At 45.5% G+C, this 14954-nt stretch overlaps 1 protein-coding gene across 2 annotated transcripts in view; it reads right to left on the reverse strand.

The window, feature by feature from the left end:
• The window catches only part of TDRP (testis development related protein), a 56642-nt gene that overhangs the window by 4348 nt on the left and 37340 nt on the right, over positions 1 to 14954 (reverse strand). Inside the window, exons 2-3 of one of the 2 annotated variants that reach the window (XM_082444017.1) lie at positions 297 to 479; positions 76 to 179 (exon numbers count right to left, since the gene is read on the reverse strand). In XM_082444017.1, the coding sequence (XP_082300143.1) occupies positions 76 to 179; positions 297 to 326 (134 nt within the window). In that variant the 5' untranslated portion in view covers positions 327 to 479. The remainder of the gene's footprint in view (positions 1 to 75; positions 180 to 296; positions 480 to 14954) is intronic. The other variant, XM_082444016.1, reaches the window with a different exon arrangement.

Below are 14954 nucleotides of genomic sequence, written 5' to 3' on the forward strand. Positions count from 1 at the left end.
CCCTCAGCGTACCCACACACGGCCCTGCTCTCCGCCACCTCTGGAACGGCCGCCGTCCAGACAGCAGCTACTCACCCTCTGGACTTGGGGGATTTACATCTTTCCAGCAGGTGCTGCTCGTCATCCTTGTTAAACAGCGAAGTCACTTCTTTCCAGCCTCGGAAACTCGCTCCCTGAACCTAATAAAAGGTTAAGAAAAGATCACATCTGACATAGTAAATAAACAGGTCACAGCCGTATTCTGCAGTAACTGCGGGGCTGACATTCAGCACAGAAGCTGGCACCGATTTCCTTACCTGCCGTATCCGCACACCGACTTTTCCCATCAGTTGCAGGTAATCTCCGTTACCCAGTGGGGACAGTGGGTAAACCCACCCACGTTTAATAACGGACGATCAGTGACCACACTTCAGCCAAACCAGGTCGGGATGGTGGGGCTCCTGACACGAGGTGGGGGGCTGCACCAACCTCCAGGTGGACTTTGAGAAGAAACCACACGTTTTTGTTTATTCTAAGACAAATAATTTTGTACTTTTTTATTTCTGAAATCAGGATGTAATTAACGCCTGGCATCTTACATTCAAAGAGATACAGTAATAAGGGAGGAATGGAGAAAAGGAAGTACATCTCCAGAAGTCTCGTGTCAAGTGCCTTTACCGTGAGCCACTCTGATGTCCCTGGAGCCCAAAATCACACCAACTGCAGCTGGTTTTCTTTGAAGGGGATGGAGGAAGGAATCTCCCATAGGGCAGACCTGGCTTTAAATGCTTTGAAATGTTAAAAATGCAGCAGCACTGAAACCTGAACCAGGAGGCCGCAAGCGAGCACTGGTGTGAGACCATCCACAGAACAGGAAACAAACAGCTTGCGACCCTGCCGTGCTCACCCCTCCAGGGCTGATTATGTCTCGCTGAGGGCTCAGATGATGGTTGGCATGTTTTTTAGCAATTAAGCATTTTTTAATTAAGGTGTCTACGTTTTTAAAGACATAATACTACTGCACATTTAACAGACTACAATCTAGCATAAACACAACTTTAATACACGCTGGGAAATCAAAAACTTGGCATGACTTGCTTTATTGCAGTGATCTGGACGGAACCCACTCTCTGCCTGTGCAGCAAGGTTGTTAAGAGAGTACATCCTACGTTGTCATCACAAGGAGAAAAACCTATTTCCTTCTTTTTCCTGTATCTACACGAGATGATGGGTGGTAACTAACCCTAGCGTGGTCATCACTTCCTGACGTACGTCAGTCACAGCATCGTACTACACGTGTGGAATTTATACAGTGAGGCGTGTCAGTTACTTCTCAATAAAACTGGGGGAAAAAAGAGTTCTAGGGCAACCACCCTGTAGCCTACAGGAGAAACTTACTACAGATCACTGAGATGATCTAAATGAGATGGTACTACAAATCGTTGAGATGATCTAAATGAGATGGTAAGTCTTAGATGTGGGCCCCAGAGCTTGGGGGAAACTAGAGATAAAACCACCACCAAAAGGAGCATCTAAAAACGTTTAAAATAATAAAAACCTCAACACAAACCACCTGTGCCCTTCAGTCCGGGAGGCCCACACTGCAGGAACGTGTCACCGGCTTAGGGCATGCTCCCCCTTCTCCCCTCTCCTTTGCCTCTAAACCCTCCCTTCCCAGCTTCTTCTCACCTGTAATTGGGAAACACAGATGTGCTCGCCCTCTGGGCAGGTGCAGGGATGCACGTGAGGCGAAGAGCTCTCTGGGTGTCACCCACCACCTTTCCGTGGAGAGCATAAGGGCCCACGCCAGACCCTGAGCTCTAAGAAACCTCAGACCCACACCTCCCACTGGACACTGCCCACCAGGCTCGCCTCCACCTCGCTGCCCCTCGAGAAGGGCAGCCTTCTTCCCGCCTCTCCCTCCACGGGCTGGCCTTGGTGCCCCTAGTCCGGCCGGGCTCAGAACCTGTAGGTGACCCCACCCCCTCGGATGCCACATCTGTCCCCAGCGTGTGAATCCAGGCCTCTGGTTGTGGGGACTCAGGACACCTGTCCCACTGCCACACATCACTCAAGGGCTGGCAATACCCTCCAGGTGACATAAGAGCGAGGCTCCACGTCCCCAACGAGCAGACGTCCCAGGTCACAGCTGACACAGCACCCGGAAGAAATCAGAGGGACCAGGTGCGAAAACCTCTCTCTGCTGGCAGATAACTACTAAGTGACAAGTGATGGCACATCTACAGACAGAGCAGTAGGAGTTCTGATTGGTGAGCGCTCACGTACAGCGTGGGGAAAACGGCCGGCTGGCAGCCTGAGGGAGACCCACCCTGGGCCAGGCACATCCTACAGGAGCGTGGCCGTCACACTAGGCTTAACGATCCCAAAAGAATGTGTCAAAGCCAGACCGCTCCTTCACTGACAAACCTGCTCTGCCTGCAGTGCCCACATTTACACCTGAACTGTACCCCGAGAGGGACACGGGGATGTCACCCACAGACCTGACTGCAGCCACCCAGCAGGTCCCAGCCCAAGGGCTCTGCCCCTGATCTCAGGGAGGCTGCCCTCCACAGGCGCCACATGAAGGGTGCCCATGGACACGGAAGCGCTCCTGAGCACAACTGGAACCGTGGGCTGTGTGGAGTGCAAGTGCCGTTCGCAGTGTGGGGTGAGGAAGTTTCCATCCTCAGAGGGCAGAGGTGACAAACTCAAATGCGTCCTGCAGTCAGAAGGGCCAGGGGTAAAAAATTCTTTATAAGTGAGATGAGAGCCAGGGAGAAAGGGACGGCCCCAAAATGAAGACAAACATGATACGCTATGAAACTCTGAGCGGTACCCGAGAAGCTGTCCAAAAGAGATGAGAAAGTGAATTTCAGCTCCGAACAAGGAAGAATTACTTTTCCCTGTGCCCATAACTCAGTTGAAAAAAGTACTTCACACCCCATGGGAGGAAAATCTATGAAATCCTAGAAAGAAAGTTGTCATCCATAACTTACCAAAACTCGTTCTGTTGGAGCAATTTAGCGGGAGGGTTTTGTCACACCTCGTCTACTGCCCCACGTGAGCACAAAGCCCAACTGGGATCTCCGGGCCTCCCGCTCTGCCTGGGCAAAAAGTGAATTCACAGCACTGCCCACGGCTGAGTAAAGCTCCCAGCCTTGCCAACCAGAGTCCAACAGGCAGAGCTGATCACCCACAAAGCGAAGCCAGCAGCACCATCTGACAAGGGAACTTGGGGCGCGGGTCAGCTTGAGTCAAGACCACAAAGAGCCTTACCATCTGCTGCTCCTGGGAGGGGAAACCAATCCACGGCCCGCCCACAGCTGAGTGCAGCCTTCAGCCCACCTGACCAGGGGCCCTGGGCAGAGCACACAGGAGGCGGTACTGTCTCTCCAGCAGCCCTGCTTACGGTGGCAGCTGAGTGCAGGGCACAGCCTGAGGTTCTTCCCTTCTGCAGAGCAAAACCGGTGGCCCCACCTAGCCAGGGAGTTCAGGCACAGTCCAGTCTGATTTGGGATCGCAAACATTGAGCCGGGCAGACCCTGAGGCCCACCCTGCTGCCCCACCAGGGCACGGAAGCTAATGCACAGCCCCCTCTACTGCTGAGGATAGCGTCCCATCCTGGCTGTTTGCAAAGCCTAACCAGAGAACCCAGGCCCCTGCAGTCCCTCTTACAGTCTCACTTGGGCAGAGAACCAAGCCAGCCAACCTGTCTGAACACTGTCAGCCAGCAGCAACCCCCCCACCCAACACGACCTCAGGGCCCAGGGCTCAGACAGTGGCCTTGCCCCAAAGTAAACACGCATAGCCCCATCGGCCCAAGCACGTTAGCAGCTGACAGGTCCAGAAACCCAAACTAAGCTGGTCAAGAACTGTCTCTAGCAAAGAATCTATAAGGTCTGGAAGAGGAAGCCACTCACTCAAAAGTGCAGAAAACAATGTAGGGAATCAAGCATCACAACAGCAGGTAAATGTCACACCACCAAAGGGAACTAATAAAGCTCCAATAACTGACCCTAAAGAAATGTAATATCTATGAACTATCAAAGAATTCAGAATAACCCTATTAAAGAAGTTTAGTGAACCACAATAACACAAAGACAACTAAATGAAATTAGGACAACAACACATGAACAAAACAGGAAGTTCAACAAAGAAGTAGACACCATCAAAAACAAAGAAAACCACACACCAGAAATCTTGGAACTGAAAAACACAGTCACTGAACTGAAAAATTTCAATAGAGAGCTTCAAAACTAGCCTTCACAATACAGAGAAACAACTGAAATGATCAGTGACCTGGAAGACAGCTGAAATTATCCAGTCAGAGGAGCAAAAAAAAAAAGAAAGAATGAAGAAAGCCAGAGGGACTTGTGGAACACAGTCAGAAGCAACAATATCTACATTACCGGAATTCCAGGAGAAGATAAAGGGACAGAGAGTATATTTAAAGCAATAATGGCTGAAAATGTCTCAAGCCTGGGGAGAGAAATGGATATCCAGATCCATGAAACCTAAAGGACCCCAAACAGGTTGAACCCAAGTACATCTACATTGAGACACACAATTAAATTGTTAAACGTCAAAGACAAACAATTCTGAAAGCAGCAAGAGAAAAGAGACAAGTTACATACAAGGGAACCCACTACCCTCCCCCAATAAAACTATGGAGAGATTTCTAAGAGAAACTTTTCAGGCCAGGAGAGGATGGGATGATATTCAAAATATTTTTTTTAATTACTAAAATTTTTACTTTATTGAATTATAATTAACATACAACATTATAAAATGTTGTAAAATATTAAAAGAAAAAACTGTCAACCAAGATTTCTATACCAGCAAAACTGTCCTTCAGAAATAAGGAGAGATAAAGACTCTGCCAAACAAACAAAAGCTGAGGGAGCTCATCAGCAAAATATAAGGGCTCTAATTAACATCATAAAGACATATGAAGGGAGTGTAAAACTCACTAGTACAGGTAAATTTATAGTCAGAGTTAGAGTCTGTAATATGGTAATAATGGTGGTGCATAAATCACAACTCTAGTTTAAAAGTAGAAAAAAAGTACTAAAAATAATCATAACTACAATAATCTGTCCTTGGATATACAACGTAAAAAATACGTAAACTATGATATCAGTAACCTAAAATGTGAGAGGGAGAAGAAACAGAAGTTAAATACCGCCTGCCAATGCAGGGGACACAGGTTCGATCCCTGGTCCAGGAAGATCCCACATGCCACAGAGCAACTAAACCCATGCACCACAACTACTGCGCTCTAGAGCACACGAGCCACGACTGCTGAAGCCCGTGTGCCACAACTACTGAACGCTGCACGCTTTAGGGCCTGCGTGCCACAACTACTGAAGCCCATGCGCCTAGAGCCCATGCTCCGCAACAAGAGAAGCCACCGCAATGAGAAGCCCGAGCACCACAATGAAGAGTAGTCCCCACTCGCCGCAACTAGAGAAAGCCCGCGTGCAGCAATGGAGACCCAAAGCAGCCAAAAAACAAACAAAAACCACAATAAAAGAGAGCAGGATAAAAAGCAAGGAACAATGGATCTATCACATAGCCAGAAATAAATTAACAAAGTGTCTTGCCTATCAATAATTAAATATAAATGCACTAAAGTTTCCAATCAAAAGACACAAAATGACTGAATGGATTAAAAAAACAAGACCCAACAATATGCTTCCTACAAAGAGACTCACTTTAGCCTTAAAGACACACAGAGGCTGACAGTGAATGGATGGAAAAAGATACTTCAAGACAAAATAGACTTTACAAATGGTAAAGAGACAAAGAAAGCCATTATATAATGATAAAGGGGTCAATCCATCAAAAAGATACAATTAATATTTATGCACCTAACATTGGAGCACATAAATGTAAAGTAAAAACTAACAGACCTAAGGGAATTCCCTGGCGGTCCAGTGGTTAGGACTCAGCTCTTTCACTGCTAAGGGCCTGGGTTTGATCCCTGGTTGGGGAACTAAGACCCCACAAGTCACGCAGTGTGACCAAAAAAGCAAAACAAAACTAACAGAGCTAAAAAGAGAAATAAACTGCAATACAGTAATAGCTGGGGAATTTAATACCCCACTCTCAACAGTGGATATAGATCAGACAGAGAATCAATATGGAAACAGTGAGTCTGAACAACACTATAGATGAAATGAACCTAACAGACACATGCAGAACATTCTATAGCATGACAGCAAAATACACGTTCTTTCAAGCACACATGGAACGTTTTCTACGACAGACCATATGTTAGGCCACAAAACAAGTCTGAGCAAATTCAAGAAGGCTGAAAGCACGGTAAGTATCTTCTCTGACCACAACATATACCATCAGTAAGAGGAGGAAAACTGGAAACTGCATGAATACATGGAGACTAAACAAGGCTCTCCTGAACAACCCACAGGTCAAAGAAGATATTAAAGGGGAAATAAAACTTATCTTGAGACAAACAAAAATGGAAACACAGCATACTAAAACTTACAGATGCAATGAAAGCAGTTCTAAGAGACAAGTTCACACAGAAGCAAGGAAGATCCCAAATAACATAACTCTGTGCTTCAGGGAAGTAGAAAAAAAAGAACAAACTGAGCCCAAAGTTAGTAGAAAGAAAATGATAAAGAGAAGAAATAAATGAAATAGAGAACAAGAAAATGATAGAAAGATTTACAAAACTGAGAATTGGTTCTTTGAAAACATAAACAAAATTGACAAACCTTTAGCTAGACTCACCAAGGAAAACAACCAAAATCAAAATTCTAAATGAAAGAAACATTACAACTGATACCATGTAAATATAAGGATCATAAGAAGCTACTATGAAATTACAACTCATATCACAGAAAAACAAACAACCATAAGAGAATACTAGGAACAGTTACATGCCAACAAACTGGACTACCAAGATGAAATGGAAAGATTCTCAGAAACATATAACCTACTGAGACTGATTAAGAAGAAATATAAAATCTGAACAGACCATTCACTAGTAAGGAAATTGAATCAGTAATTTAAAAAAATCTCCCAATGAAGAGAAGTCCAGGACCAGATAGCTTCACTGGTGAATTTTATCAAACATTTAAAGAAGAATTAACATTAATTCTTCTCAAACTCTTCCAGAAAATCGGAGAGGAAGGAACGCTCGTAAACTCATTTTTCAAGGCCAGAATTACCCTGATACCAAAGTCAGAAAAGAACAGCGCAAGAAAAGAAAAATTATAGGCAGGCCAATTTTCCTGATGAACACAGATGCAAAAATTCTCAATACTAGCAAACCAAATTCAGCAGCACATTAAAAGGATTATTCACCATGATCAAGTGGGATTTCCCTGGGATGCAAAGATGGTTGAAACACACAAATCAAATAAGTGTGATACATCACATTAATAGAACGAAAGAAAAGAAATATCTCAGTAGATGCAGAAAAGGCACTTGACAAAATTTTCAACATTCATGATAAAAACTCAAGTATGGAAGGAACATACCTCAGCATAATAAAGACTACAGATGAAAAGTCCACAGCTAACATCATACTCAATGATGAAAGGTCAAAAACTTTTCCCCTAAGATCAGGAACGAGACAAGGATGTCCACTCTCACCACTCCTATTCAACACAGTACTTAATGGAAGTCCTAGCCAGAGCGGTCAGGCCAGAGAAATAAATAGAGGGTATCAGAATTGGAAAGGAAGAAGGAAAACTGTTTCTATTTGCAGAATCCATGATTTTATATACAGAAAATCCTAATGACTCCACCAAAAAAAACCTGTTAAAACTAATCAATAAATTCAATAAAGCTGCAGGTTACAAAATTAACATTCAGGACTTCCCTCATGGCGCAGTGGTTAATAATCCGCCTGCCAATGCAGGGGACATGGGTTTGAGCCCTGGTCCGGGAAGATCCCACATGCCACGGAGCAACTAAGCCCATGCGCCGCAACTACTGAGCCTGTGCTCTAGAGCCTGTGAGCTGTAACTACTGAGCTCTCGTGCCACAACTACCAAAGCTGCATGCCTAGAGCCCGTGCTCTGCAACAAGAGAAGCCACTGCAATGAGAAGCCCACCACCGCAGCGAAGAGTAGCCCCCGCTCACCTCAACTAGAGAATGCCTGCGCACAGCAACAAAGACCCAACGCAGCCAAAAATAGAAATAAATAAATAAATTTAAAACATTAATATTCAAAAATAGGTACCATTTCTACAAGCTAACAATAAGTTATGTGAAAAAGAAATAAAATGATACCATTTACAACGGCATCTAAAACGTAAAATACTTAGGAATAAATTTAACCAAGGAAGTCAAAGATCACTGAAAACTATAAGACGTTGATGAAAGAAACTGAAAAAGATACAAATAAATGGAAAGGTATCCCATGTTCATGGGTTGGAAGAATTAATATTGTTAAAATGTCCATACTACCCAAAGCCATCTCTAGATTCAGTGCAATCCCTATTGAGATTCTAATGGCATTTTTTACAGAAGTGGAAAAAACAGAAACAATCCTAAAATGTGTATGGAACCATAAAAGACCCTGAATAGCTAAAGTAATCCCGAGAAAGAAGAACAAAGCAAAAGGCATCACATTTCTTGATTTCAAGCTATACTATAAAGCTATAGTCATCAAAACTGTATGGTACTGGCATAAAAACTGACACATAGATCAATGGAACAGAACTGAGAGCCCAGAAATATACCCATGCATATACGGTCAACTAATACTTGACAAGGGAGCCAAGAATATTCAATGGAGAAAAGACAGTCTCTTCAATAAATGGTCATGGGAAAGCCACACAGCCAAATACATGCAGAAGAATGAAATTGGACCCCTATCTTACACCATTCACAGAAATTAACTTGAAATAGATTAAAGACTTAAATGTAAGACTGGAAACCATAAAACTCCTAAAAGAAAACATAAGAAAATAAAGCTCTTTGACATAGGTCTTGGCAATGATTTTTTGGGGAAATCGCCACTAAAGCACAAGCAACAAAATAAAAAATAAGTGGGATGACATCAGACAAATAAGCTTCTGCACAGCAAAAGAAACCATCAACAAAGTGAAAAGACAACCTACAGAATGAGAAAAAATATTTGCAAACTATATACCTGATAATATCCAAAATATCTGAAGAACTCATACGACTCAATAACAACAACAACAACAACAACAAAAAGCAAACAATGTGGTGTAGAAATGGGCAGAGGATCTGACTAGAAAATTTTCAAAAGAAGACATACAGGTAGCCAACAGGTACATGAAAAGGTCCTCAACATCTCTAATCATCAGGGAAATGCAAATCAGAACCATAAGGAGATATCACCTCACACCTGTCATAATGGCCATCATCAGACAGACAAGAAGTAACAAATGCTGGAGAGGGTGTGGAGAAAAGGGAGCCCTCGTGCACTGTTGGTGGGAATGTAGACTGGTGCAGCCACTGTGGAGAACAGTGTGGAGGTTCCTCAAAAATATTAAAAATAAAAACTACCATATGACCCAGCAGGTTCCACTTCTGGGTATTGATCTAAAGGAAACAAAAATACTAACTCAAAAAGATATATGTACCCCCATGTTCACAGCAGCACTATTTACAACAGCCAAGATATGGAAACAACCTAAGTGTCCGTTGGCAGATGAATGGATAAAATGTGGCATATATACAATGGAACATTACTCAGCCATAAAAAAATAAAATCCTGCCTTTTGTGACAACATGGATGGACCTGAGGACATTACGCTATGGAAAATAAGTGAGACAGAGAAAGACAAATGCCATATGATCTCAGCTATCAATGGAATCTTGAAAAAAAATTAATTTGTGGTTACCAAAGGAGAGTGGGTGGAATTGGGGGAAGGTGGTCAAATGGCACAAACTTCCAGTTATAAGATAAACAAGTACTGGCCATGTGCAGCGTGATGACACAGTCAGCAATGCTGTAATGTGCATTCGAAAGCTGTCAAGAGAAAGCTGTTAAGAGCTCATCACAAGGAAAATAATGTTCCCTTTTTCTGTATCTATGAGACCATGGATGTTAACTAAATTTATTGTTGTCCTCAAACTAAATTTATTGTTGTCCTCATTTCGAAATATATATAAGTCGTCACTGTGCTGTACATCTGAAAGTTATTCAGCGCTGTGTGTCAGTTATATCTCCTAAAACTGGAAAAAAGCAAACTAACTAGACCTGTGAACTTCGTCTCTTTGGATCTGGAAAAAAGAGCCTTATCTGACCAAGTTAAACACTCTAAGCTGCCATCCCTCCAACTCGGTCTCACAGTTTGTAATCTTAAAATATTGAACAAAATGTCCCAAAGTTAAAGACCAAAATACAGTATCATTTGCATTTACTCTTGTTTTTCCTCAAATATAAAGCTCTAGCTTTAAGTGCTTTAATTATCCAAATGCGACAGATGCAGGTTTCTCATCTCAAATTTTTCTGGCAAAGTGTGTAACCGAGTTATTAGAAGTGTCTGATTATACGTGCACTGTGAGAAAGCAGGAGCTACATGCCCCCAGGCTGCCAGGGCAACTCTTGGTCCAAAAGAGGATCAAAACACAAATTTTACCCAAGCAAGAAAAATTACATGAAAACTGCATGGTGATAAATGAGATGCGCCATTTCAATGATGGGGGCGAAGGAAATATTATGCCAAAATATCTCTGAAAATCAGAAACTAATGCAAGGGACGAAGAGGAAGAATACAACACAGTGCTCTGGTGGGTTCTGTGGCTGCCACGTGACCTGAGGGTACTGGTCCAGTCCAGATCCCATGGCATGTGAATGCTTTAATAAAAGCAATTATTTTTTAAAGGTATTTAAGGTCAAACATCAGGAAAAAATTGTTACTCTTCCTTAGGTCAGGCATCCCAATCTTTTAGCAGGAAAACACTGCTGTCACCCCGCAGGGGTGGAGTTCAGCTTCGGTGTCATGGTCGTCTGCACCAGGTGACGTTACTGCAGTGCTGTCACCCCACAGTCATCTGCCCAGGAGTGCGTTTCCTTGTGTGGATCAAAGAGGTCAAAGCATAGGGCCGGCCGCCTGAAGCCGGAGGCCACGCGCTGTGTCAGGGCAGAGCCCAACTCCAGAGTCATGCTGTCGGCGGGCTGAGGGCCATCACTGCTCCAGGAAGGGCTCGGATCTGTGTCGGGAAGCTGCTTCGGAGTGAAAAGTACTCAGGTTGGGCAGTGTGGGGTGGCTTGGGGCCGGGCGGAAGCCTCCCCAGAGCCCCCCCTCAGCACCCCAACTCTGCCCGGGGACTCTGGAGGCAGTGGGTGCTGTGGGCATGACTTCCAAGCCACAAACCGGGGCCGAGGCCCTGCCCTCAGTACCCCGCACGGGAAGGGGCTCAGTCTGGTGTGTGCCAAAGGACAGCGACGACCAAGGTTCCGATTAAAATGTAATTAAAAAAGCCTAATTTCCTAACCCTTCTAAATTTTAGAACTTACAACCACTTTATGTTTAAACACTGAATTTATTGAGAAACTGGTAATCCTGGAGGAGACTGATTTCACAGCCCAGTCCAGGCCTCTAGGTCAAGCTGTGAAACCAAATCCCAGGCCCCGTCGCCAGACTAGAGCTCTCCGGCTCCGGGAAAACTGCTAGGGGGCCCTCACAGGCTCACAGATGCACAAGGTGAAGAGGTCTGAGAGGAAGGCGGTCCCGCCGCTGCTGGCAGAGACAGAAACGGGAGGGAGGGCGTGGCAGCGGCCACTGGTGTGAAGGGGGACCAGGGGGACCGGGGCCGGCGTGAGGCCGAGGGGGCGCCCGGCCCCCAGCCCTGCCCATCAGACACTGTGCAGCACAGGGAATGCAGCCAGCGTCTTATGATGACTATACACGGAGCGTAACCTTTAAAGGCTGGGTCACTGTGCTGCACACCTGTAGCGCGTGTAATATCGTACGTCACCCGTATCTCAATTCAGAAAACCCTTCAATGACACACACACGCTTCAGGCACACTCTTCAGACCAGAGGCAGGACGACACCTGCTGAGGACCTGGGGGTAACAGACGCACCAGCGCCCTCCCCGTCCCCATCCCCGTCCCGGGTAGAGTGAGGCAGGCGTGCTGGCTTGACCGTGTCCCTGTGCTTTCCCTCTGCCCAACGCAGGGACACAGCGGTTCCCCCACTAGTGCACTGAGCTTTAGGGACGGCTGGGGTGAGCCGAGGGCCCTCCGTTCCCTGGACTGAACCCGACCAGAGGCAGCCACTCCGCAGCCGGGGGCTCTGCATCCATCCGGCTGACAGTCTTAATCTGTCGGGATGGCACTCACCAAAGAACTCTACGCAAACTCCTTGGACTAAGTGGAGAAACAGCTAAGGCTTCACGTGGCTTGCTCTGAAAACTACATTCTGTACAACGGTCTGCTGTGGAAATGCTCCTTGGTGGGGACATGCACTCGTTCTGGAGTGTGCAATGTTACAACTGCGTTCGCTGATAGTAACAAACACATGTAGTAGTTTCTAAAATATGAAAAATGTTTCTGATCAACCACCAATTAAACTTTGGTTACTTGGTTTGTTTGGTCACTTGTTCAACAATGTTTAAATCTTTTAAATACCCTAATCATTTGACAGTCAACTAAATTATTCATGCTAATGGAAGAAAAGAGAGAGGTTCGTGATTCAAAGCAAAGTGCATCTTTGTACCGAAAGCATGAGCAGGAAAATACACTGCAGAGTCCCAAGGGGGGCGACCCGAACGCCTGTCTGCTGAGGCCTCCTTAGGCAGACACGGTGCATCCACACCTGGGGGCAGAAGGGGCCGCAGGACTAACACCAACCCCCCAGCAGGACGCCAGCGGTGCTACCAGCTGCCCGTACAGATCTGGGGACACACACACTCTGTGTACTTAGGACATCTGGGCGTGCATGTGTGTACTGACATGTCCTTCTGTGTTTATATGTGTTACATGCAGACAGGATCTCTGGAGGGAAGAGCAAAAACTGTGAACTGGAGAACTGGGTGGCAGGTAGACATGAGACGCAACGTGTCCCCTTTAGTACAGCTACAGTTGCAGACCATGTGTCCTAGTCGGAGAGCGCAGGGAACAGGGCATCCCTGAAGGGCTGGCTGGCGGGGGCCGAGACGGGAGGAGGCCCCAGGAAACTAAAAGGCAGACGGTGGACAGAAAGGGTGCGAGGTGTTACCGAGCAGATACTGAGTCTTCTGGGAGGAGGAGACCTCAGTGCGACAGGGCAAGTCGCCAGATAGAAACTGACGCAGGGCAGAGCTCAGCCAGAGTCAGGGTGCTACGCAGCTAAGATGGGTTTCATGAGGAAAAGCAAGAGCACGGCTGAGGGTTTTCCAGAATCAAAGAGAGACATGCAGTGGCCACAGCAGCAGCCCCCAGTTAGAACAGAGCTCCCTGCTGGGGGACCACGCCTCCCAGACGCTGTGGATAGGAACATGTGCAGCAGGGCATTCTCAGGTGTCGGAAAACGTCTGATCCGCAACAGAGGCCACTGAGGGCATGTGCGATTCTGCCCCGTAGGTGACAGGTCAAATAAAACACATCTCAACCCCGTGCCCGTGGGAAACGTCTCCCTAATGCTGCAGAAAAGGCTGCTCTGAAAAGTGCTTCCCTCTGAAACCCAGAAGCAAAGAGCAAACAGTTTATACACACAGGGGCCAGTCTCTACAGAGGCCGCTTTCTACAGAATCTCTCTGCAACGTACGATAAGCACTGAGCTTGGTAACCTGCAGGCAGGTATCTTGAGAGAGAGCTTCAACATTAAAAGGGGTAACTTCTGAGACCAGAACTCATGGTGGGGAGGGGAGAAATGAGTACTGCTTCTTTTATTCAATTATAAACTTTACAGTTCTTTCTGAATTTGAAAAACAGAAAAACAAGCTATTTTTCTAGGAAAGATTGCAAAAGTTTTTGGATTTTTAATGATAAAAATCCAAAGTCCTCAATATAAAGAGTTTTATAAAACAATAAAAAAAAAAAATCAAAACAACCTAGTAGGAAAATGGGCAAAACGAAAGAAAACAGGATCTTCTCTGACTAGGGAAGGCCGAGTATATGGGAGAAGCTTGGTCATGTGACCAGGTCTTCAGCTCAGGAGACACAGGACCCGGTCAGGTGAGCCTTGTGTTCTACAGCCAGAGAGAAGGGGAGGACTCGTGGCCTGAAAGGACTCGGATCTTCTGTCATTAAACAGCTCCCAGCAGCTCTGTGCCCCCCGCCACCGACAGCCCTCGGCCTTTACTGACGCCCGAGACGCTGTCTTCTGCATAACATGCCCTTCTTTTCCTTCGGTTTTCTTTCGCTCGTTTAGCCTTGGGGTGCAGCTATGAAGTGTTATTAAAAGTCCTGAAGCTAGAAACAAGTCCCCAAATGAGGTGCAAATTGAGATCTCTTCAGGAGGCACAGGACCGTGGACACTGTCCCCACAGAGGTGGCCCGGGTCTCTGCACCTGCCCTGGATCTGCACACGCTTGGCCACCACCTTATTATCACCCAAAGCGTCTCAGGAGGAGAAGCTCAGCACTCGGCCCTCCTGCAAACACTACCCGTTCACACTCCCGGTTCACTGACTTCTTTGTGCTCTACTATCTCAGGAAGTGAACACAGAGATCTTGGAATGTTTAAATTCTAACACACCAAAAACTATTCAAACACAGACAATGGTTAAGACAAAAGAACTCTGCTCTTGGCTTCTGCACGTTTCGGAACCAAACGTAATAAATTCATTCAGAGCTTTTAAGCTGCATCTTTAATCATTTCCCATTCTGAAAAACTTCTACCTTATGTCCTTTTTAAAAGAGCTATTTGAAAACTAACTGGCTAATTGTATGTTATAGTGGTAATTACTTATTTAGAGCAGGATTTAGAGAGTGGGGAAAAGGGAATTTTTCCTTGCCACACCAAATTTTTTAACAAAGTATTTACCCAAAATAAAAATTAACCTTAAATGATGACTTAAATACTCAACTTATG

The sequence above is a fragment of the Balaenoptera physalus genome (assembly GCF_965194825.1).
Source record: "Balaenoptera physalus genome assembly, chromosome: 21".
Classification (NCBI taxonomy): Eukaryota; Metazoa; Chordata; class Mammalia; order Artiodactyla; family Balaenopteridae; genus Balaenoptera; species Balaenoptera physalus.